This window comes from Gobio gobio (genome assembly GCF_949357685.1).
Source record: "Gobio gobio genome assembly, chromosome: 20".
Lineage (NCBI taxonomy): Eukaryota > Metazoa > Chordata > Actinopteri > Cypriniformes > Gobionidae > Gobio > Gobio gobio.
Genome location: NC_137113.1, coordinates 18,167,745 through 18,194,651, shown reverse-complemented (window position 1 = coordinate 18,194,651; position 26,907 = coordinate 18,167,745). Strand labels below are relative to the sequence as shown.

The 26,907-nt window shown below is 38.2% G+C and overlaps 1 protein-coding gene across 3 annotated transcripts in view; it reads right to left on the bottom strand.

Annotated features, from left to right (window-relative positions):
* Positions 1–26,907, bottom strand: part of atrnl1b (attractin-like 1b) — a 154,147-nt gene that overhangs the window by 36,496 nt on the left and 90,744 nt on the right. For all 3 annotated transcript variants that reach the window (XR_013818669.1, XM_079846036.1, XM_079846037.1), the window contains one exon: positions 15,513–15,591. Coding sequence is in view for 2 of the 3 variants with exons in the window: in XM_079846036.1 (XP_079702162.1) it covers positions 15,513–15,591 (79 nt within the window). In the remaining variant the exon portion in view is untranslated. The remainder of the gene's footprint in view (positions 1–15,512; positions 15,592–26,907) is intronic.

The following is a 26,907-nucleotide window of genomic DNA, read 5'->3' as shown; positions in this document are numbered from 1 at the left end:
CAGCAAGAAGCTTGCAATTCAAACTGTCTGTGCATTGATTTGCAGCGAAAAGGAGAAGAAGAAATAATTATTATGGATGGAGGCAATGGTTGGGGAGATGTGGGGAGTTCTGCATTGTGTGTTCTGCAAAGAGAGTTGGAGGTAAATAAATAACTTTGCAATGTGCTATTGTTAGGCTGGTCAAGCAAATGTTTGTGCTTTGTTTCGGTTTGATATAATTGTAAATAAATAATCATAAATGAATAATTAAAATACCGATATTCTGGTCTATAACTCCTCCCTGGACCCGCTGCCCTGTATCTTGCTCTCTCATTGGCTGTAGGTCATCGCTGAAGAAATTTTCATATCTCACAGGTGTCGTGAGTCTCAGATTGCGTTTTTGATGATTTAGACTGCGTGATTGTCACTCGCGTGAACGGGCATCGATTTGGGGCATTTGTTGGCAATTTCCAAAAACTGTACAGATTGATTGGTGTATGACATCAAGGTACCATGAACCAACTAATGATTCAATGACAAATGCATTTTTAACAGTCACTTGATGTAATCGATAAAATCTTTATTTGAAGCGCCAAGTTGCTTTCAAAGGGTGATTTGTGACCATAGACATCAGTGTTTATATCCGAACTATAAAGTTTTATCTCAGTACTTCTATGATAATATGACTATTTGTAACAAATTACCTGCGTTTGTGAAGTTGTTTCATACCTATACAGGACAACTGCTCTCTCTGGGTCAGCAGCAGTGCCAATGCAGATTTGAATGTCCCGGTTTGAGTTTGTCAAAGGTTTAACAGACACAGACAAATCGTTGTCATTTAGGAATGAGATTGTGTGGGTGTCTGAATCGAGATTGCGATCTTTTAACGAATAATCGAAGTTAAGAGTAAAAAAGTATAACAGAGTGCAGATTCCAAAACGCTGAAAACTTAATTGTCACGTCACTTCAACTTTTTATCTATCCAATCACATTCTAATACTTGGGTATAAAAGATCGGTAACTACTCATGTCTGAGTTCGCAGATGCTGACACTCCAATTCACCGCCATCCTCCCCACCACCTCCAAGTCAAATCCTTCCCTACATCCACCCCACCACCACCAGGATGGTCCATTCCATACCTCACGGGGGGGGGTCAGCTGCGCCTCTGCCTTTGTCTTCAGGCAGGATATGCAGAGTCTGGACCCTCAGATTGCGAGCTACGGACGGGGCCTATGCCAAAGTACTTTATTGCTTGCTGGGTTGTTAATAAATGGATAATTGTCACAGTCTTTCTGGTAGAAATGACAGTAGCCTAGTTTCCACTGACAATGGAAAATTACAGTAATTCCATTAACCGATGTTAAGCGACTAAAATTCATTTTTTTCCTCTCACGATAAGTATATCCATTATTTTTAATCAAAAGAGACATAGGCATGTTATCCAAGCATTAATGACAAAGTAAGCCCCTTATACTTGGGAGTGGCCACGTACGAGGTGTTTCTGGGAGGTTATAGTACGAGAGGTTATAGGAACTGTGGATTCAGTACTTCTGGATAAATAGTTAATAAATAGTTGTTTTTTTTAAAACATACCAGCAATCTTTAAAGAATGATCATGTGAGGAATGACGCCAGGTGACATTTAAATGCGACCACAATTGCGAAATATTCCTTTTTCAAATTGCCTGAAAAACCACCACAAGAATAAACTTATATATGGGAGTTTTCGCAAAATTGACGTGCTTCCATTGGGCGATTTTTTGCAATTTGAATAATGGAAACGCAGCTAGTATTTCCAGGCGATCCCTGTAAGAAGCCAGATTAGCATACATTATCAGACTCAGAGAATAACAGGTATCTGTCCAGCACGGTAGCTAGATTTATTAGAAACCAGACATTTATTGAATATGATAATCCACTACAGTACAGCAGCAATTACTTTCCTCGCTGAAAAGATAAAGAATATTAGAAAGGAAATTGGAAATGTGCAACCAACTGTTGCTGTATCTCAAACGACATCCATGAACGATGCATGCTGCAATTTCTGACCCTTTGTTAAATATTATTAACTCTGCTGCAAAGGGTGTTACCCACTGAGCACCTCACTGCATTTTTCCACCTCAGAAACAGAATATTCTTTCTAGACGCAGTTCATGCATTCATAACTTCATGACCTGATTATTGTAATGCACTTCTGGCCGAATGCCCGATTGTCTCCATAAATAGGCTGGAGTTTGTTTAAAACACTGCAGCCAGAGTTCTAACCAGGTCCAGAAAACTTTGAAATGTGATTCTGTGTATATGTGTATATCGGGATATGAGATATAAATACGAGAGGTGTCTTTGTGCGCGCAGTACGAGTACAAAAATCACATTTAATTGGTTCAGACTAATGCCATCGAGAATTTGCTATGAATATTCACAAAGTCGGAATGCTTTACAACAATACCAAACTTGTGCTGAAGGGAAGCACCAGTCACCGAGAAGCGTGCAGAGAAAAATGCCATGGATTCATGGATTATTAAAACAAAGGAAATCTTTAAGAAGGTACACCGCTCAGAAAACGTACAAAAATATGTTTTATTACTATTTGAGCCTTGGAGCAGTCTCATCCAATACCAGTCTCTTTCTTATACCACATACATTCATAATGGGTGGACCCATTATCAAATATTTAGCTAGATTGCATCTGTTGAAACAATATGTGTTGTGAAAAAATATATTAAACATTGCACACCCTAATGCACAAACTGAATAGTAATTACAAAAGAATTGCAATCCGCTGTATCCATATTCCCTAACAACAATGTTTAATATTTAATACAACAATGTTAAGATTCAATTTCCCTAAAAAGATTGAATATTTCCCCCCGAAGTGCTGCGCTTTCACTGGACAAAGTGAACGTCAGTTTTAACTAAACATTGAACAAAAATTTGGTATTCAGTACACGATCACATAAGTCTTTGCTTGGATATAATTAATGAATCACTTCTACTTTAGACTCTGCATTGATCCAATACTTCAGTGAACACTTGTTCGTCTTTCTGAGCAATTCATGTATCATTTGCACACATTGGTTTGTGTGAACTTGTGATTTAACAAACTCTCTGAGAGTCCCACAGCTGAACTTGAAAAGTGAGGGTAAGTATTTGTCATAGACTAAAGGTTCCCTTGTGAGAGTGTGATGAATGAAGTGGAAGCAGAGCCTCTGTTTTCAGTCACAAATGGTTGCGGCCGTTTGCAGGACTCTCATTATGGGCAGAAACATTTTTTGCAGAATGATCAGAGCTGCTTTTCTGCAAGACTGACGAAAGAGCTGATGCATACGTGCTGCCCTGATTCCATCTAGCTCTCTCTCTCTCTGCATAATGTGTCCTTTCCTGACCAATTTGTGTCACATAGGATTGTACCTCATTCATTAAGCTAAGTAATAAGGCTCAGTTTAATTATAGTATAGTTGAGGACGTCTAGCTTTTAAAATATCATGCCAATTTTTAAATAATTGACATGCTTAATATCTATAACCTATCAAACAAACATTAATAAATGATCATCACTTTAAGCCACTGAAAACTCAACATTAAACAAAGAGTTCAGCCTCCATCTTGCAGACCGTTTCTTTCACTTGGTTACACACTCTTAAACCCACATCTCGGGCTGTGAGCCAGCCAGACTGGTTTTATATTGGGGCTGATATGACCTTTAATTAACATTAAAAAGGATATGGTTCCCTTTGCCTGAAGTTTGCTGATGCCCTTGAAAGAGAAACCTTCTTTAGAACACATTGCCCTATCGCAGAGATAAAAAGTTTTATCATAACTTCTTCATTTTTCATAATAATTGATACTCCCAGAAAAACCAAAGCATGTACTCAGCAGGCCTGAAATATAATACTGACTACATACATTTATCCTGTCAACAGCAGTCTAAAATAGATGCGGATATCAACAGTCACTACAAGTCACATGTGTACATTTTATTCTTTAACACTACTGTGCTAATCATTTAGAATTTGTCTGGTTTAAACACCGCAACTTTGGATGGCTTTTAAAATATTTGCATATTTTAAAAGTGACAGTAACAATTATATAACATATGTTACATAGTATGACACTTGATACGGATCTGTGTCTTCCAGTCTGATACGGAATTGCGTAATCCAGTCATAAAAGGGGAAATTATAACGTGGAATTTCACTGAATATTATGAACTTTTGATTAATAAATAAAAAGCAGGTCAGAACACAAATCACAATATAGACTAGTGTCTATATTAAACCGCAAAAAGACTATTATTAAAAAGACTACTATTACTTTTTTGCGCTATTATGTAGTTTGTTGGTTTGTATAACATGCAGCAAAATATGCATGTCACAAGGATTACAGACTTGCCGGCTGCTGATGTGATATTTTTAACAATACTGTCAAGAAAACGCGAATACAACTCACTGCTATCGATGGATACATTCATTTGCTTTATTTAATAAAATGGCACATTTTATTTTACATTTGACTGCATTAATTTTAATTTCTGAATATTTATCTCAGCTGTTTACTGACACAACAGACTGACTGGAAATTTATTTTATAGTCCTATTATATTGCTGGTATGCCTATTTTAAAAAAAGTTTTATTTTAGATATTATACATTTTCTTGTTTTTTGTTGTTATTTTATTCATTTGTCTTGCATAATTGCTTGATGACTGTATTATTTTGTAAGAAATCCTTATTAGGTGCATGGCACCAGATCTGGGCCTCCATGGCCATATCTTATAGGCCTATGTTACCGTATATATACCGTATATGATATGAGTGGAGGGTGTTGGGGGCATCATCATATCATACATACACAGAAACTCAAAAGGTCATCACGGCAATGCGTCAAAATAAATGTTTGGTTTAACTTGACATTGTGACAATACTGTTGGACAGTAGAATTTAGCTATGTCTCAATGTAATAATAATACTAACACTAATAATAATAAATTATTATTATAAACAGTATTTTTTTAAATAAAAGTTTGTTTAATTTCAGATGATTAAAATATAAATTAATGTTGTATGCCTTCCTTTGATTGCCAGAAAAAATTAAATACACAACAGAATTTATGAAATACAAAACTTTTCTTAGAAATGAAATTTTATTTTTAAATTAATGAATTGTTTTTAATGAATTCACTTAATTAGACATGGTCTTTAATTATTAAAATGTAATTAATCCATTAAAAATTGTTTTTTTTTAAATTATTTTTGTTAAACTTTTAATAAACTGTTGTTAAATTGTATAAGTTTAATGATTTCAATCAATTAGACATGCTTTTTGATTTCTGAAATGTAATTTAACCATTAAAGTGGAGTCGAAAAAAATTTAAACAGGAAAAAAACGTAATCCAGAAAAATTAAACAGGAAAAAATGGTATTTGGGGAAAAAAATAAAAACAAATTTCATAGGGCCCTATTTAAAGGTCACTCTGATAAGCAAAGCCCCAGGAGGCTTTTCTATAATTCTCCAAATGTTGCACACAAACATATTCATAATGGTAATGCTGTAAAAGCCACATCTCTGACAGAAAAAAACTGCATGTTAAAAGGTTGAAGCTGTGCCACACAACCCTGAATCTAGGTAAAACTCTCTGCCTGTTGATTGTAGCTCATATTTTGCCGTTTTACTCCACAGGCTACTCGACCAGCATTAGCACATGATTCTGGTGTGGACGTGACTAGACCCTCATCACTGCTGCAAACCTGGAATGTTTTCACTTGCGGTCCTTAAAATGTAATCCTTTACATTAATTACATTGTTGTTGCTGCATTACAGAGCTCACCTAAAATAATTCTTTAAAACCTTACAATCAAAAATGACTATCATGACAAGGATGAACATTTAAAGCAATACTGTTGTATCCAAGTTATGCGTGCGTGCCGTATGACTATGAGTACAGCATTGCACTGTGAAATGTCAATGCCCCCGCCGTCTGTTTTACAGAAGTCATTCCTCCTGCTCTACACTGACATTTAGTGCAGACATCTGTCATCCGTTCTCCTGAAATGGTACAGAGCCACTCTAGCACTGGTGCGCACAGCAGAACCTACCAAATGCCCCCCTACAGACAGGTCAGCCTGGCCTAAAGCACCAGCCAAAAGACTATTTCCAGTACAAAGCCTATGATTCATCCAAACGTCCCAACCCTATGCCTGCCCTGCGTCATCCAAACAATCATCTAATCTTAACGTTAGCAAATCAGCGTCACAAGACATTCTCTTCCTACTTAGCAACTATTCTTTTGCATTTTTGTCCGAATCAATTAAAAACATCCCATTGCCTAAATTGTTACGTGATAGAGCACAGCAGAGGCATGTAACCTTCATTATGAGTATATTCGCTCCTCTTCAGGCACTCAACTGAACTGGATGAGACTGCATGTTAGACGAAATTCAATATCACAGGATGACATGGTTTCATTATTCTTAATCACCCCTGTTCCGTCTTGTTCATTTAATTTTTCATTTCAGCATGGGGTTTGCAGTCATTGGTCCGAACAGTGGGGATGGTATTTTTCAATATGACAAATCATTAAACACGAGGGCGGACAAGGGCAATGCCCATAGCCAAACCTGTTTGTGTTGCTCACTGGAGAGCAGAGATAAGACTGTTTAATTGCACTTTTTGTTATCTTCCCTCCCACTGTCTAATTTCTAGCTATAAGAAACCAGGCTGTTGATATGCCATTCTCCAAAAAAGGCAAGATAAATATTTCATCTGCAAAGACAACAGATGCCTTGTTTTCTAAAGACTGATCTGTTGTATCATCAGGCAGAGCAATAATCTCAGGCAGAGAGCTATGCAACCTCAATGAAAAATTAAGAGTTGTGGGACATTTCTGGAATTTTCACATGCTGACAGAACCGATAATCACCTACACAAATGCAAACCTACCCACAGGTCCAGAAGACAACGGCACAAGTGACTCTACCTGTGTAATGTTCCACTGCGGTAAATGCAAAACACCATTATCAAGCCCTCCGGCATCAGACGACAGTCCTCTAATGCATCTGCTCAGCATAATCACTTAACATCAGGGCTAAACACGCTGTACTATCACTGTGATGAATTAAATCAGAGACATGGAACACATTTCTTCCTCCACTAAACATAAGCTAGGATACATTTTTCAGATCTGTCATACCAAGTCTTGATCTGAAATCGTCATACCGCTATGTCACGCTATGTGGTTTCACAAGGCCAATTTGTCTTTTGAAGACAATGGCCAAACCATACTCTGCTCTGGAGGGTTGTAGCGTTGAGCATGCTAAGTAGGGGTGTACCGGTTCTTTGTAAAAAAAATCGAAATCACACCATTCGGCACACACTTGCACCACAGTTCATCTCAAATCTTATGACGCATTCGCATCTATAATGTGGTTTGTTGAAAACAACAACGCGTAAAGCAGACAGAGTTAAGCCCCATTCACACCACCAGCGACAAAGCTACATTATCCCATTCATTTTCAATGGAGAGCTGGCGACTCTCGGCGACAGTGATCGTTTGCGACCGAATGTAGGCATGTCAAGCAACGGGAGTCACGCAAAGATCAGAAATTTCAACTTGCAACTATGCAAATGAGCAGCGAATTTCACAAGCGACAACCAGTAGGAGTGAAGACTGTGGAGCTCATGTCACCGTCTCGAGTACAGGCAAGACAAGACAGAGTTTTGGAGCGATTTCACAGTTTTATATTATTTGACTTTAATAAAATTATGCGTGGAAAAGAAACTGTCTGCAGTCTTGTGAGTTTGATTCATACATTGATAGTTTGTTGTCAATTATATGATGCAGTGAACAGTTTGGCACTGCTGCAGTTGATTTTACAGTTTTCCCTGCATTATGTTGATTATTAGAGACAAGAAAAGTTACTGTTTGTAAAATTTGAATGATGTTTTAGTCATTTTGAACAGTGCGAGTGAGTTTAATTTGTTGATTGATCGATCGTTAATCTGGTTAATGATTTAATGCACTGCTGTATTTTATAATCACAACACTCTCCAACAGCAGAATGCTACTTTTAATTATTTTAAGTCTAATTCCTAGTCAAATTAGAATGATATCTTAGTTTTATATATCACATATGATTGCATTTCCTTAAGACATGGCCAGATGGGCAGTCTACCAATAACATTAGAGCGACAGCACTAGGAAAGCCCACAAGCATCTTCACAGTACAGAGACTTACTACAGAGGCTTATTTATGCTTCTGTCGATGGTTTATGCTTCTGTCAATGGATACGCAGTTTGGCTTCCCTTAAACTTGTTTAATGTGAGTGCCGTATGCTCTATAAGAACAGTCATTTACGCCATCATCTCCCGAGTGTTGATAGCACGCGAGAGCAGGTGAGACATGAACAGCACATGTTGCTATTGGTTTTTAAAGGTCCCATGGCATGGCATTTTTCTATTATTTTATAATGTTTCCTGAGGTATACTTATATTGTTAGTATGATTTTTACATCAAAAAATGTCATAATTTAGAAATAAAAGGCATTTTTTCTATACTGTTATTACCCCTCTGGCTGAATGCCCTGTTTCAAGGGGCGTGTCTGCTGTGAGACTTCAGTGAAAACGCCCACTGTTGTGATTGGCTGACATCTTTGCATTTGAAATGAGTGTTAGGGCCCGTCCACACGGAGACGCGTATCACTGTATACGTATAAATTTTTTATCATATTGGCGTTTCGTCCACACGGATCCGGCGTTTTGGGAGACTGAAACCGCTATTTTTTGAAACCGGGTTTATTGTGAGATTTTACCTCACCTCCGACTGTTGCCGTACCCCTTCTAGCCACAACTCTTCTTCTCCGTTTTTAGTGTATTTCTGTGGCAGAATTACAGTGCCACATACTGGCCTGGCATGTATACTACATAGTTTTGAGCCGTTTTCATGCTCTCGTGTGTACGCAGATATTTCTTGAAACGAAAAAAAAAAAAAAAGATTGGATAGGGAAAGTTCTGGCTTCGTGTGGACATGGCCTTAGATTATGTTGCAGAGGGGGCGTGGTTTAGCGAGGCACTGCATGCACTGCAGGAGATAGAGAGACTGGGCACTCGTGAACCAGGGAGAGCTGGAGGAAGTTTTATTTTACTGAGTTGTTGAGAGCGCTGTGCTGTTAGCGCAAGCTTATTTTGTTTGTATCTGAGAGTTCTGAATAAACAGTCCCAGTCACGTCGACTCTGTCTTCTTCCACCTTATTCTACGAACTTTGTAACAATGTACCATTACAGCTGTTGAGATGAACGAATCGTCAAAGTGCAACGCATTTTCTCTCACAAAATGCTTTCACCACAACTAACAGCAAACAGGACGTCGATATGAATACAGAAAGAGCTTCGCTGTGCTGGATAACAGTGTCATTCCTTATAACGGCAGTTTGGGCAAGTGTGCAGATACACTCGCGACGTGTGATTGACAGATCCGAAACATTATAAAGAGTGTTCTTTGATCGTTCTCTGTAGTTTAATCACTTAAATAACGGATTTGTTTCATGCTACTAACAGAAACGATCGTTTTAGTCACTGGCTTGATTCATTGATGCATTACGCTTAGGGCATCAAGACGGCGATCATTAAACGATCTAGAAAGAAAGTCTGAGTGAATTTGATGTGAATGATTAGCTACACATCAGAAATCACTGATCACAGATCAGGCATTAATGAACACTGTTACTCACTGTTTGTCTCGGTGCTGTCGAATCCATATCGTAAAGTCTGTTTGTAAAGCCTGTGCTGACATAAAGTGAATCAATTTTCTCCGAATGCCCTGGGCAGGCAAAACAGAGGAAGGGGAGGTAACCTTTCCTGGTATGACGACATAACAGGCAAGATTCCAGATCGGCTCGTCTGAGCTGTCATTTTCTCAAAGGCAGAGAAAGACAGCCAGAACTCGGTTTACACTCATCAAATTTTTTAGCCACTTGGGGAACATATACAGGCTAGGGGAACTCATATTAATTTGAAATTTTCATGCCATGGGACCTTTAAGATAAACTAATTTAAGCCATGTCAATTTAAACATTCAAGTGCAAGAAGATGCAAAAGAGAACTTTTGTGTGTGCACTTATCCGAAGCATGCATACGGAAAGCTACATCTCAGACGACCTGCAAATATTGACTTCTCTTTAAAGTCTTGCGCTTGAACTGACAAAATCACACAAGAAATATGTTAACACGCACATCCTGGCAAATATCCTAGGAAACATGGTAGGTTATGTCTTAAGTGAACGTAAACAGTCGAGAAAGACAACGCATGTGTACAGTGTCACTGTAATATGTCTTAAAGTGACAGCAGCCTAATATTCCTGCTGTTTAAAATGTTAATAAAACAACAAAAGACAAGGAAATTACTCATTGCTATTAACTGAATAGCTTTTGTAACTTTAATAATGATTAATTAATTTATACAGTGAAGATTATATGCAAAGATGTTTTATTTGATTAATTTATTACATTTCTGTACCTGAAAACTACTGTTAGATACTGTAAGTGAAAAGCACTGTTTATTTAATTTGTATCTTTGCTCTATGGTATTTATCTGTGTTATTGTATATAGTTTGAATATTTGTTCTTATTTTATTTATTTTATTTTTACAGTAGTCAAATAAACAGTATTTTCCCTGAACACATACCAAAACGTTCCAAAACCATGACCCCAAAACTGTGATAAAAATCGAACCATGAGTAATTTGAACCGTTACATCTAATGCTAAGACTGTACAATATATTTTAAAGATCAAGGACATCCCTAATGAACAAGACAGGCCAAACACTACAGAAAAGCAATGAAAATGCTGGAAACTGGGTAAAAAATATGGGTAAAATATGAAGTTATGCAATATAAACATATATATACACACAAACGTACACACACAGAGGAGAGAGTAAATATTACATAGCACGATTGCCTAAGTACAACAAATTGTGTTGAGAGATCAAATAATTGAATGATGCATGAGGTTAAGCACTAATTGGATGACTTTAACCAGATTTGCAAGCACTGCGCTTCAACACAAGAGACCATTTTAGAGCTGAATCTAAAACCGAAATAAGGCAATTGCAACTGTGCCAATATCCGGGCAGATGACAATGAGACGGTTCTCTAGAATTTTCAGGGAAACGACGCACTCAAGGAAATCAAAGGCAAGCACTCTGATTTGTGTTGAGCACTGCTGCTTTTTAGATATTCCCTTGTTTGATCTCTCAGCCAAAATCAGTGTAGTGGAGAACATTTGCATAATGGCAGTTATAAACATGTCCTCTGCTTTCAACTCGTGTCTTTCAATAAGTCAGTCAGGACAAAAGGCGTTCAAATGAGAGGTCGCAGAGCAATACAGCTTCTACGGTTACAATCATACAAACGGAAGTTGCACTTCATAATGGCAATAAAGGACCACTATTTGCATGCCTCTGAGTGCAATGAAAAAGCACAGAAAAATCCCTGTTAGTTTCATTTGTGTCTCCATCTCGAGCTGCCAAGGCAAAAATCAAAAATGTGACCTTGTCACATGATTGGTGCCAAAATGAGGTGCATGTTGTCCAGGCTCTTTCATGATCAAGACAAAATAGAAGAAAATACATCTTCAGAAGCAATTATTTTTTCTGGAGTGCCTCCTCAAACTTTTCAATCATTTTAATTTAAAAGATAAAAGCTTTTTTGAGAGTACCTGAGGGCAGAAACAAACAGATAATCTGAACCTGTGGAGTGGAGTGCAGCGCTGCAGTGAGCCGAATGCTAATGGTGAAGGCCCATCTGCCCCATCACGCATTATTGGATTTAATTCTTTAGATGAATATAGCTTTGGATCGCTGCAATCATAGCTCTTGTTTATTTCCATACATCAATTAGTACAGAAGCAAAAGAGATCAACCTTCCTGTTTATCAATGTCAATTCTGTCCACTAAAATGGAATAAACGCATTATGGACACTCTGACATTGGCCAATCCTTCTCATGAGTTTCTTAAAGGTCCCATGGCATGGCATTTTTCTGTTATTTTATAATGTTTCCTGAGGTGTACTTATATTGTTAGTATGATTTTTACATCATAAAATGTCATAATTTAGAAATAAAAAGCATTTTTTTCTATACTGCTGTTTGCCCTGTGGCTGAATGCCCTGTTTCAAGAGGCGTGTCTGCTGTGAGACTTCAGTAAAAACGCCCACTGTTGTGATTGGCTGACATCTTTGCATTTGAAATGAGCGGAGGGGGCGTGGTTTAACAAGGTCTACGACGCACGAGCTGCTGCCAGAGAGACGGATGGACCTGAGTTCACTTCACATCAGTTCTCAGCATGTCTCAGTTCAGTGAACAGTTGTAGTTATTAGAATATACTTCAGGTTATAAGTTTATTTCTAGTCGGAGGGGCTGTCACTCATGTCAGAAAGTTAGTAACTTTAGTAAATTATGGATCAGCGCTGACTCGAGACGCAAACCGTTTAGAACGATTCAGTCCGATTTGGTGAACTGGTTCGGTTCACTAAAAAGAACCGATTCAAAAGAATGATTCGTTCCCGAACCAGACATCACGGAGACGGAGCGATTGCTAACAAAGTTATTTATAGTAACTACTGAGTTGTGACAGCGCTGTCTGTCAGCGCAAGTTTATTGTGTTTGTATCTGAGAGTTCTGAATAAACACGAGTCCCAGTCATGCAGAGTCCGTCTTCATCATTATTCTACCAACTTTGTAACACATGCAATGTACCATTACAGCGAGATGAACGAGTTAGTAAGTGTTGATTATAGCATTATTTTTAGATATGTTCCAATCATATGAAAAGCGTCAGTGACGCGCATTGAGTACTAGGGGTGTAACGATTCGTTTTAACAACGATACGTTTCATATCACGATTTGAGGTTGTCGATACGATTCAAGGACGATATTGGTTCATTTAGAACGATACGATCCGAAACGATTCAGTGACTTGAAATCGATTCAGTAACTTTTTAGCCAAAAATTGTGTGACTGAAATAAATATCTGGATACTGGTCAGTGCAGGTGAAGTTTCAAAGATTCCTGTTGTTTCTTGTAAGGGAATCCGGTATATCAATTAATTATGGATATAAACAAACAAGTAAACAACAATTAATGGCAAATGCATTCAAATTTTATTTGAATAAAGTGCAACCAACAGTTTAGGTTGAATTAACAGGAAGATAACCTTTTCTGCTCTCATTTTCAATATTCAATACATTTTCAATAAAAGCACAGTAAGTGCAACCAACATTTCAACAGTAGGTTAACCTGCTACTTCTGCTTTTGTTATCCAACATAATAATATTACAATATTAATATCAAAAATAAAGTGTAACTAACTTCTCTTCAGGTTTAATTAATAGTAGGTTTACCTGCTACTTTTGCTGTTGTTTTTCAACATTAAAATAATACAAATACAATATTAATATCAAAAATAAAGTGCAACTAACTTCTCTTCAGATTTAATTAATAGTAGGTTTACCTGCTACTTTTGCTGTTGTTTTTCAACATTAAAATAATACAAATACAATATTAATATCAAAAATAAGCTGCAACCAACATTTCTTCAGGTTGAATAAACTGGCGGAACCTGCTACTACTCTCAGTTTAATAAACAAACAATATTTAACAAAAGATAAAATGTAACCAACTACTCTTCAATGACTCTACAGATTTCTTTTTCAACAATATCAACATGATCTGACCGCAGAACACTTCTCTGTGCGTTCACTATGTCGCCAGCAGTACTAAAACTCGCTCTGCTGGTACACTGGTGTCAGGAATGCACAGGTAATAAGCAAGGGTTGAAAGTACAGGTATCTCTTTCTCTTGGTGGCTTGATAATTTCTCGCTCGTTGGCTTCTCCTCTGCCATGCGCCATGCTATGTTTTGTTTTCTCAAGCCCCGTTCACACCGCCAGCGACACGCACGCAGCGACAAAGCGACACAATCCCATTCATTTCAATGAGCGCTGCTGCTGGTGCGTTGCGATGATGTCACAGATAGGCAGACTGAATCGAGTAACGTTTAACGCCTTTATCATTAAAAGTGCTAAGAAAAAACATCCATATAAAGTCTGACGTGCTTAAATCCAATGCGTTATTTTCTATGATCGATACAATCGATTGATTACCTTTTAAAACGATGTTAGATCGATATATGTCGTCCGGAAGGCCAACTTGCCGAGCACAGATCGATGTAGTTAGATCATAAGAAAATAAATCGATACATCGATGTAGTAGATGAATCGTTACACCCCTATTGAGTACACAGCGCAAACAAAGACACAACAGCAGTAATCTAATGTAATCCAGTTTATTGTGGGGATAGCTGGCTAGCCTAGCCGGATACCCTCACGCTTACCCCCCTTCTGCTTAATCTCGCGCCGCGTTTGGTGCCTCCGCTGTGGGCCAGATGCAGTACTGGGGGTCGGGGATGTTGAAGGCCGAGCGGTCAGTGCAGCCCGAGCCTCGGTGTGTGTGAGGTTTATGTCTAAAGAGATGTGAGTGCACATTGTAGAACAGATAGACGCGACGAGGACGTACAAAAACACTGACTCACAAGATAGAAAACACCGTTCTGTCGGGAGAGAGAGAAGCCGCAGTGTGTGCACGAATAATAAATAATTAGCTACACATAAGAAATCACTGATCACAGATCAGAAGGAACTGAAAAAAAGACTTCTGTTTTCATTTGTACATCCAAACACTGAGAAACTGCCAGCATTCACTCGTTCACAACCCATGATCTCTCGAGTGCTTGCATGGGCGTGCCAGATTCTCTGGGTGGAGGAAAGGGAGGTAACCGTTCCTGTGTGGACGTCATAACAGGAGACTTCAGGATTGGCTAGTCAGGCCTGTCATTTTCTCAAAGGCAGAGAAAGACAGCCAGAACTCGGTTTTACACCGATCAACATTTCTATCCACTTGGGGACAATATTCAGGCTAGGGGAACTCGAAATATTAATGTTGAAATACCTCATAAAATGAAAATTTCATGCCATGGGACCTTTAACATAACTTTTAGGTGTTATTGAGTAGCAAATAGACTCATAATCCTAAACCTGAAACCCCTTCAAATCTGCTCATCATCCGATGTAATGAAGAAAGGCAGGAGAAATAGTGGAAGTATGGCATCTCGCTCCTCGATGCGCAGACATCTGCTGCTCTTATCGTTCGGTTTGCTCTAAACTGCATTAGATAACTCTTGTCAGAGCTAATTGGCTCATAAGGGCCCCTAATTAGGAAGATGGGCATGTTTGTAAGCAGTGGACTCTGCAGAGCCGTTTCATGTGGCTGACAAGGCTTTATACGTATGTCTAAAGTGCATCTAATCAAATTCCATAGGAAGGAAAAACCACAAAATGGAAATGGAGAAAAGACTTACCACGGTGTAAAGTGATACCATATAGCAATTTTGAAATGACCAGGATTTTGACACAAAGATCAAATCTGTTTATATTCTTGTAACGAGAAGCACTTTGTGTTTCTTCTGTTTTGTGACATACCTCTCGTCGCCTGGAGGCCCAGCAGGTCTGTTTGATCTTCCACACCACTGCGGCTACCAGCAACAGGGACAGAAAACAGCTGTAGGATGAAGAAATGAAGGGATGGAAAGATTAAACAATGTAGAAATTCCAGAAAGATACCATTAAATCACTTGGGATTGGGCAGTATGACAATATTTATACACTGTGCAACAGTAGTGATAACTGGAAAATAATCTGCTATACTGTTTGTATTGCAGTAGATATCTGTGCAACTACCAGGGTTTTAGTCAATTAGATGCTGAAACTGCTTGTTAGTTTTACTGTTTTGAGACTTTTGACTTGTATTGATGTCAGATTTATCATTTATTTGTTATGAATAATCTTTTGGTTTGCATCCATCAAGTTCCAAATCTTAAAAAAAGGAAAATAAAATAATGATTAGCTTAAAAAAATTTGATATTTCAGCAAAAATAACTATATCATGGTATAATGTTACAGTCAGGGTTTGAAATTAACACCCGCCATCCTGCCAAATGCGGGTAAAAATCAACTGTGGCAGGTAACGCTGTCAAATCACTAGCCAATCTGGCTACTTATGTTTTGTCTAAGCCAAATCCGCGCATATCTGCCTGTTAATCTTTGTTTGCGTTTGTTAATAGAAACACAGCTGTTAATTGTTTGTTTACATTTATATAATGTATTAGTAAATGTTGAAATTAACATTAACAAAGATTAATAAATGTTGTAGAGGTGAAGTTCATTATTAGTTCAAGTTAACTAATGTAGTTAACTAATGTTAACCAATGAAACTTTATTGTAAAGTGTTACCCTTTTTTTTCTTTCTGGCTAGTAGAAGTTCTGAATGGCCGGTAATTTAATTTAGTAGCCAAATTGGCTGATGAGCGAAAAAGTTGCTTTCAAACCCTGGTTACAGTTATTAAATTATTCATACTGTGTGATATTTGGGTCATTTGGCCCATCCCTACTAATAACTAACAATTGCCATAAAAAATAAAATAAAAACAATGACTTTGTTTATCTTTATGCAACACTTTCTTCTCATCTCACTGTGTCTTCATATGGAAGTTTTAGAAGCTTTGCGCTATGAGCACTATAAGAATGGCCTAGTGACAGATTTGTTTATACCATTCAACAGATGGCAAATACGAACATTATCGCTGGATAAAAACACTTGATTTTCAAAAAGAACATATTGTGAAACTATTGTTTAGTCATTTAAAAAAATATGATTTAGTAAGAAAATGTCTCAATTCTCCATGGCTCATTTGGGGATGTGGCTGCTGGGAAACAAAGCATTTAAATATGTTATTATGGTGGGCTTGATTCATTATGTAATATTGAATACTTCCATATGCATGTAGTTTAGCTTTGGTAATATTCCATATTGTTGCTTAAAAGCCATTACTAATGGGTCTCTAGAACATGACAGCTGAGATGACAAATGTCTTGACTTGAAACATTTTGGCAGTATTTTATACAATTGCTTTGTCACACCTTGTTAAAGATTTTACAATGCATCTCTAAACTGAATTTTTCAGATAATCCCACTTTAAAAGATTAATGTAAATGGACAAAAGACTGTGCATGCACTGATAAATGTCAGCATCTCTAAAACTCGCAGACGGCTTTCCAGTGGTCAAGCTGAGAAATGTGCTCAAGTGTTAGGGTCTGGTAATGTGCATCAAAAAGTAAATCTTATAACCACGCTGACAGCAAAGCCGTGAATTGTAGGGAAATAACTTTTGCTGACTGTATTTATGGAGGTATGTGAGCATTCGTAAACATCTCTGTGTGAAATTAATTTACAGTTTGCACAGATGAAAAAAAGTTGTGAAGAAAAAAAAAGAATTAGGAAATCCTTTTAATGCTTTCAAACGCACGCCATCTTGGGTTCGTTTGAAGATAATGGCAAATTTGAGACGAATGGGGAAGAGAGAAACTTGAATGGCTCGATTAAGTAGCAGTGCAGGAGAAATCCCCCCTCAGATCGAAGCCTTTCATCCGGTACATTGCAGGCAGTAAACAGGACTTAATCCCCTCTGCGGCTCCACCTGGAATCCGAATTAATACGAAAAATAAAGCAATTAAAGGTTCTCGCCCCTCGTGTGGTGGTACATGTGGCGGTTGAGTAAATATGTGAGAAAATAAGGAAGGTATCCAGGGACCATTCAAAGCAGAGCATGGTATAAAAGGCAGGGAACGAGTTATGAGAGAAAGAATTAAAAAGCCGACTGCTGAACAATGATAAAAAAGGAGCATCTTAAGTTAAACACATGCTTCCATTGATCCAACAAACAAATCACTCCACTGACTTGGAGAGGGTATTTTATGCCTCACTTGTAGGAGCTGAAAAGATCCAGATTAAACAGTGAACTAAAATGTTATTTAGTTAATTAAATAATTAGACGCACTCTAAAGTTTGACAATCATTCCCCTTAGGCCAGGTGAGTTTGCTTTGGTGTCATAAAGGACCAATGGGTGTTTCTCAATATCCCTCCTTGTTTCCTCGCTCCTCCGTCCTCCATCCTGAGACTCGGAAACCGATCGAGCTCAGCCATCTTGTAAGACATCTCAACTCTCTAATTGCACCGTGAGGAGGCTTCCTGAGGAGTCATGAGCGAGGATACACAGGTGTATCCTTTTTGCGGAAATGTTTTATCGACTAAACGTGACGCACGTATAAATTCTCCTCCCCTTTCACATCTTGCCACAGTTTATTATTATAATAATCCTTATTGTTTACATGTACAAGACCCTAATGTATGTGAAAATACCACAACTGTAGTAGGACACAATTATATTAAAGCACAAGAAAATAAAAAGATAATTAAACTGTAATACCATACAACAAATAAAAAGCAGTTAATAAGTAAGGGATAATGTACATCCAGCCGGTTGTTATCGATAAGTCTTGCGTCGCTCTGAAGGGGTTTATTCTGCGATAACAACCGGATGGATGTACATTATCCCGCTTATTACACGGCTACTTGTCTCAAGTAAATTAGACAGGCCCCACTTTATATTAGGTGGCCTTAAAGGATTAGCTCACTTTCAAATAAACTTTTGCTTATAATTTACTCACCCCCTTGTCATCCAAGATATCCATGTCTTTCTGTCTTTAGTCGAAAAGAAATGATTTTTGATGAAAAGATTTCAGGATATTTCTCCATATAATGGAAGTCAATAGACCCCATACGGTTCAAGGTCCAAATGAGAGGTTCAGTACAGCTTCAAAAGGGCTTTAAACCACATCAAACGGTACCAGACGATCAATAAGGGTCTTATCTAGCGAAACGATCGGCCATTTTTTTTAAAAATAAATAAAGTTTAAGTTTTATAAGCACAAATGCTTGCCGTGCTCTGTTCATTGATGCGCGCTCGTGATGTCACGTAAAATGCAATTACGTTGAAAAGGTCACGCTAGACGCAGGCGGAAGTACCGAGTCAGTGTTTACAAATGAACGGAAGGAGGACCGTATCCACATATTCAAACGTCTTTGCGCCTGCGTCTAGCGTGACCTTTTCAACGTAATTGCGTTTTACGTGACGTCACGAGCGCACATCAATGAACAGAGCAAGGCGAGCATTTGTGCTTATAAAACTTAAACTTTATTTATTTTTAAAAAAATAGCCGATCGTTTCGCTAGATAAGACCCTTATTGATCGTCTGGTACCGTTTGATGTGGTTTAAAGCCCTTTTGAAGCTGTACTGAACCTCTCATTTGGACTTTGAACCGTATGGGGTCTATTGACTTCCATTATATGGAGAAATATCCTGAAATCTTTTCATCAAAAATCTTCATTTCTTTTCGACTGAAGACAGAAAGACATGGATATCTTGGATGACAAGGGGGTGAGTAAATTATAAGCAAAAGTTTATTTGAAAGTGAACTAATCCTTTAAGTACTATGTACGTACATCAAAAAAATACGTACAATGTGGTTACGATATATTAAATTGTATTGCAAAACACCTTTGCTGATATTGAGGTGGGATACGGGGACAGGTGTGGTGGTATGGGTAAGTTTAAGGGTAGGGTTAGGTGTAAGGGAAGTGTTAACAGTGTAATTACAAATGTGACTACAGAAATTAATTACAGATGTAATTACATGCAGGTATTTTTTTAAATGTAAGAACAATGTAAAAATATGCATGTATACAATAAGTACATTGTATCAAATGATTAATTAAAATGTTAGTACATAGTAGTTAAGGCCACCTAATATAAAGTGGGTCCATTAGACACAAAATATTGTCTTAAGCCACGTTTCCACCAAAATTACCCGGAACAATTTGTACCAGGAACTTTTTTTACAGGAACTTTTTTCTCCCAGACCTGCTACTGTCTGCGTTTCCACTGCGGTCTAAAGTATCGGGAAGATTAGGTAAATTAGTCCGGTGATGTAGGACTGCGCGTGGCTGCTCCTCCCAGTCAGAGACAGACAGGAATCATTTTTGCGCGATACTGTCTGCAACAATAACGAGGAGATGCAAGCAGCGCTGCTTTTGGTAGTTATGTATTGTTTTAATAAAGAGGTCATTAACAAAACGGCGAAAAAGAGATGAGCACTGACACTAAAGCGTATTCTGAAAGCTCGTAAAGCTAGATTTAAAATAAGACAACGTATGTTATTATCAGCTATTACGACATTGACCGTGAGATGGCTGAGACGAACGCGCGCCATCAGACAGAAAAGAGCAAGACTGATATTTACTGAACACAGAACGAACGAACCTCGCAAAAGTGTTCAGCGCCCAAGTCCCACCCCCGAAAGTTCCCTAACTTTGAAAAAGTACTGCCCCGGGAGCAGGGCCGTTTGGAGGGGGAAATATTTACCCGGAACTTCATTTAGACCCTGGTTCCTGCGGTCGAAACACACAGAGTACCACCCCAAAGTTCCTAGTTCCTGGGGAAAGTTCCTGCGGTGGAAACGCGGCATTAAATATTTTATTAGCTCTTATGCAAAGCTTCCGCAAAGAAAAACAGTTCAAAACTGCTTTAAGCCTTTATCTATTGCTGAAAAGATTAGTTTTTACCATACATGTTGAAATTAATGCTGAAAGGGTTAGTTCATCCAAAAATTTAAATTAGCCCATGATTTAAATCACCCTCAAGTCATCCTATGTGTATATTACATTCTTCTTTCAGACGAATAAAATTGGAGTTATATCAAAAAAGTCCTGACTAATCCAAGCTTTTTAGCAGTAGTTGTAGCTCTGTTTTTGAAGTCCATAAAAAATGCAGCTGTCCGTCAAATAACGTGTTCCACATGGCTCTGGAGGGTTAATAAAGGCTTTCTGAAGCGAATCGATGCGTTTGTGTAAGAAAAATATCTATATTTAAAACTTTATAAAGTAAAGTTCCAGCCATGAAACCCTTGAAGTCTTCCATTGTAACCCGTGGTGTTAAGTGTTTTTCAGTCACAAAATGGTGCCAGACAGTCAACGACAGCTGAGTGACATGTTAAGCATATAAGTAGTACCGGTCAAGATAACTCGTAGTACCAGGATGAGCGGTGTGTTATTCACTTTGGTGGTTGTTATCTGGGAATAATATAACGCTGGAATGCGCGATTGACCAATCAGAATCAAGTATTCCACAGAGCCGTATAATAACTGGGAATAATTCACTGTTAATAATAACTGGTTTTATATATATAATGGGGTATTTTGTGGAGGTTGAAACTATTACAATATAAATAATTATCTCTAATGTTCAAGAATCCAGACGTGCAAGCTTAACCCAGCAGTGTAAATTCATCATTAATGACGATGCTTTTGTAAGGTGGAAAATAATCAAAGATATTTGAAATGGAACAAAATCCTCTGCTTTGCTGTTAACTGCCATCGTCGTGATCAAGATATTGAAATTGACTCAACCCCTTCCCCCTTAACGCCATCAGAAGGGCCAGGTTGAGTTAGAAAGACAAAAGAATGATTGGCCGGCTGGCCAACAGGTTTTCGCACCTTTGATACAATGGGGGAAGTTTTGTCTGATTGGTTATTTTCAAATGTCTCACGGGTTGGTCTGATTGGTCAGTTTTACAAGAGTCAGGTTTGAATTTGGTGACATCAGGAAAGAGGATAAAAGAGAATTTCATCTGTAGCTCGCGCTCTTTGGTTTCTCTGGCTTTCTCTGGAGAGAGCTGTTCTTTAGCTCTCTCCCTTTCTCTCTCTCTCTCTCTCTCTCTCTCTCTCTCTCTCTCTCTCTCTCTCTCTATCTCACAGGTAACATTCTAGGCAGAGGCCTACAGAGCATAATTAATGGTTTATGTTTTACATTTATTTGAAACGATTTTAAGTGTAACCATAACCAGAATTTGTGTTTCCTTTTAGAAGAGATTTATGTCTATGATGTAATTGACATTTTACATTTACTTGATTGTTAATAAATTGTTACATTTTGATCCTTTCTGAATTAATCTGTAATTATTAACTATCTCCAATGTGGAACGGTATAATTGCAACAAAGGGTTAAAACGGAACGATCAACTGTATGATTAACTATCAAATATAGATGACCAAACAACCGGTTGGGATTCTCTTCTAAATGCGACAACTTTGATAAATGGAGTCAGATAAAGAATATTATAATCAAATCCATTCTTCCAGCTGAGACACTGAACGCGTAAGGCCTTCACCGCGGTTCGCTACCGATCATTGGAGCGAATTCATGCGGTCTTACAGTTGGTGACCCCGAATACGTGATGTTGCGAGCAGACGAGCAACGTGTTTTCAGCGAAGTATTGGATTTAAAATCAACAAGAGATTTGAGCTTCTCTTTCCTCAGCTGTTCTGTTGATCTTGTGAATGGATTAAAGCGGACCCTCCGACCAGAATGAGTAAGTAAACCTTCTTTGCCTTTTAGAATTGTTGAGGGAAAGTTTTATTTGCAACTCACACATATAGACACATTTCTAGAACGGGTCGGTATGCCCACTATAGATCGGAACCGTAGAAATCCGATATTGTGTAAGAATTAGACGTGAAACATGACTTTTCAGGGAAATAACAGCAGCAGTGTAGATGAGGAAATTATGGCAATTTTAGGCGTACAATTACAAGATCTCCTCGTTCGATTAAGCGATAAAGGATTGAACCTGAAATGGAGTAACACCGAAATTATATCCTGGTATTCTGCTAAGGGCGCACAGCTCAAATCTGAATCAAAATACAAGAAAATCCCCGCTGCAATTGTTTATTTGCTTCGTCGTAACGATCTCAAGACAATGGTCGAGAGCGAACTAACGATAGCAAATATCAAAGAAATTGAAAGATTGCGATCCGACGAATTACAAAAGTTAAGATCAAAAGTCGAATCAGTCTCATACGAGCAACTTGAGTGGGCTAGGCAGCGTGAAAATATGGCAACAAAAATTGATCAGTTACAAGGAAAACTTCAAACCGGCAGTAATTACATATCTGCTCTCGAAGATTGTTGTGATAATGCAGGATTTCCAGTGGCCGCGGTAAAACAAGCAGCACTGAATGAAACTTTTGAGCTAGCGAAGCCAAATGATAATGATGATAATGATGCTGCGTTAGGATACAGGCCACAGAGAGAAACTCATAACCGAGCTCCTGTGTTAATGCCTGAACATCCAAAACAACGAAGCCTGATAAAGACTCGCACAAAAGCTACCGACACAGCGAAGAAATCTGTTAAGGTCGCCGTGCTTAAAACTATGACTAATGCGAACGACGAAACCACAACGATCAGCCGTCCGTTAACCTGCGAAGAATGTTCCAGACACAAACAAGTCGTTGGAGTAATGCCAAGAAAAGGGCCGTTTCAACCATATTGGGAAACATTGATGCTACAGGCTACGGTGTATAAGCTAGAAGTTAGAGACGTGTGGCAAATAGCACTTCTCACTCTCCCTGAAGAGCTCAGACCGAAACTAACCGAAGGCATGAAATCTGGCAACATAATCGAACGAGTCCGCAACGAAACAGACGAAGCCATATATGAACGACTAAAACAGGCATTATTAGAAATGAGGGGACCGACACACGCAGATTGGAGCAAAATACTAGAAATCCAACAGGCGAGTGATGAAACATTTGAGACATACGCCGAGCGGTTATGGGTAACTTACAGAGAACACTCAGGATTAGAAAATGCAGATCGAGACCATGACGCGTTATTACAACTTGTGAAAAATAATGCTGGCATCCCAATCCAACGGGCTTTGTCAAATGGCGTCGATCCAGTTAAAAACACATTCCAATCAATAGTAGACTGGGGCTCAAGAATAGAAAATAGATGGAAATCTAAGCTAAATGCTGAAAAGTGCATGACTCCCATAATGCTTAACAGCAATGGGATTAAAAAGCATGTTCACTTCGTAGATGAGGTGACTTGCTCTAATGAATCTGAAGCATTTAGTTCAGAAAATGCACAAGAAAGTGTGTCTATTTTAGCTCTTAAGGGGATGCAGGATGATTTGCAAGCATCCGAGAGTCATGAATATACTGAAACTCCAGGAGAAGGTAGCAGACAACCCAACAGACAACCCAATGGAAAAAAGAACAGGTTTTGCAGATCCTGTCAGAAAATCGGACATGTCGATGGGAAATGCTGGTCACTGGGTAACGGGCGACCTCCACCGTATTTTCAGAAAAATAGGAAATTACTTTTTAAAGGCAAAGAAAAGCGCTCATTTGCAGGTAAAACTCTCAGTGAGCTAACTGCAGTGTTCATGCAAGGCCTTCAGCTATTAACTTCACTTGCCAGCGGGCTAGCAGCCTCTTAGCAAGGAGTTTAATAATAAAATATCCAGATTGCATTGATCCTGTTTGTATTTTCAAATTTGTAATTGTATAACACATTGTGCGCATTGATTACACATAATAGTTGTTTGTGTTACAAGATACACATAGACTAGTCAAGTTTATTCTTTAAAACACATGATTGCTTTACTGTAAGTGATGAAACACTTAGGATAAAGGTCGTAGATGCTGCGCATTCTAGGCCATGTATCTTGTGTAAATTGGAATAACTTTAATACTGAAATTGTACAGCAATTTCAAGTTGCATGTGTCAATGTTGAATTTGTTTGTCTCCTATAGTGGAAGCTCTGCTATTTCCCATATAGCTGCAGTAAACCATAAACAGGAACATAGAATTGCCATCTGGCTACAGTGTGAATTACAATTGCATTAACCATGAAAATGTCTTCATCGCAACAGGACTCAATAACTCTGACCTTTGCTATTTCTAATTTGAGCAAGTTATAATACTTTTCATTGGTTCAATTCCCAGTGCCAAAAAAGGAGGGGAATTGTGCTGTTAAATGTGGCACAGATAATAGAAAACCAATTCATAGTTAAATGTGGCACAGACAATAGAAAACCAATTCATAACCAATTCATCCTTCACTCAGATTGTGAAGGCTCGACTGCCAGAACAGTCTTAAGTGTTAATACACAGAAACAGCAGCAGCAATTAACTGTGTTTCTCTCTAAATTTGTTTCTCTTTAAATTTGTAATTTGTTTCTATCTCAGGATGACAATTGCAATTCCTTGGAGGACGGACGGCCAAAAGGCCCTCCTCCCCCCTGCATCTCAAAACTGGAGATGTGAGAGATGGGTGCGAATATCTTTATATATATTCGATGAGGTCAATCACACCTCACAATATGTCTACATGACCTCCCAGTGAAAAAACTGGAATTAAATTATGCAACACAGATTGATATTGATTAGATTCCACCCATCTCCAAAACATTAACACAGAACACACCCTACACTCACGACAACATCACCTGGAATAGACCAAATCTATTCAGGCTGAGCACTACACATCATAAACGACAAAGATGACATAGAGTCTAAAAGTGTTACTTCACTAAAGATCTATTGTTCATCTTTTCACACTAACAGATCCAGATAGCTACACTCACACACACACACACACACACACACACACACACACACACACACACACACACACACACACACACACACACACACACACACACACACACACCAGGAATACCCATTATTGTATGACTAATCATATTTAGATCTACATTAATTACATTGGAAGATTCCTGAACAAACACAGTGGTTATTATATATATATATGTTTTCATAAATGTGATTGATTTGTTGTTTTTCTTTTATGGTTTATTGATGAGTACCATCTTTTTTTAATGTATCAATTGCACTGACTTTTGCTACATTTCCTTCGAGAAATTCAGACCAAAATGCTCAAATTCCACTACCACCAAAATAGTGGAAAGTTAGATGAACTTTGAGTTTGATTTCCGAGTCTTGGTTACACTGAATATTTTGCTAATACTCCTCATGAAAAGGGGGACTTAAAATCAACAATGATTTGTTTTGTTATAATGCATTTTATTTCAATGTTCCCAGAAACAATGTACGAGCTTGTGGAATCTTCTTTTTATTCTCAAACCCTGACCACTTTATTAAGTATATCGATTTAAGGGCTTATTGCCGGAGACCATTTTAATATGACCACATCAGACTTCTGACCAATGAAAAATGCCATGTATGCTTTTGTTCTTTGTTGTGCTTAATCACAGAATACCTGCAGCAAAAGTTCGCTCCTGTGTCCTGCCTCAAAAAGAGTGACTGTTCTTGAGGTGTGAAGTAATCAATGGACGTTTTGCATATCAATGATGAAGTTCTCATGCAGGGCTACAAGGACAACAAAGGCTGAAAACTGATCAGCTGCTTTTGCAACAAGTCTGGACGAGAAGTCTGAAGAATAACATCTACACACAACAGAAAGCATATCTTTGTGGACAATGCCACCTTTGGACTCAATGGTTGTGGCCAATGGTGCCAAACGGGGAACTGTAAGGTGGAAAATAATCAAAGATATTTGAAATGGAACAAAATCCTCTGCTTTGCTGTTAACTGCCATCGTCGTGATCAAGATATTGAAATTGACTCAACCCCTTCCCCCTTAACGCCATCAGAAGGGCCAGGTTGAGTTAGAAAGACAAAAGAATGATTGGCCGGCTGGCCAACAGGTTTTCGCACCTTTGATACAATGGGGGAAGTTTTGTCTGATTGGTTATTTTCAAATGTCTCACGGGTTGGTCTGATTGGTCAGTTTTACAAGAGTCAGGTTTGAATTTGGTGACATCAGGAAAGAGGATAAAAGAGAATTTCATCTGTAGCTCGCGCTCTTTGGTTTCTCTGGCTTTCTCTGGAGAGAGCTGTTCTTTAGCTCTCTCCCTTTCTCTCTCTCTCTCTCTCTCTCTCTCTCTCTCTCTCTCTCTCTCTATCTCACAGGTAACATTCTAGGCAGAGGCCTACAGAGCATAATTAATGGTTTATGTTTTACATTTATTTGAAACGATTTTAAGTGTAACCATAACCAGAATTTGTGTTTCCTTTTAGAAGAGATTTATG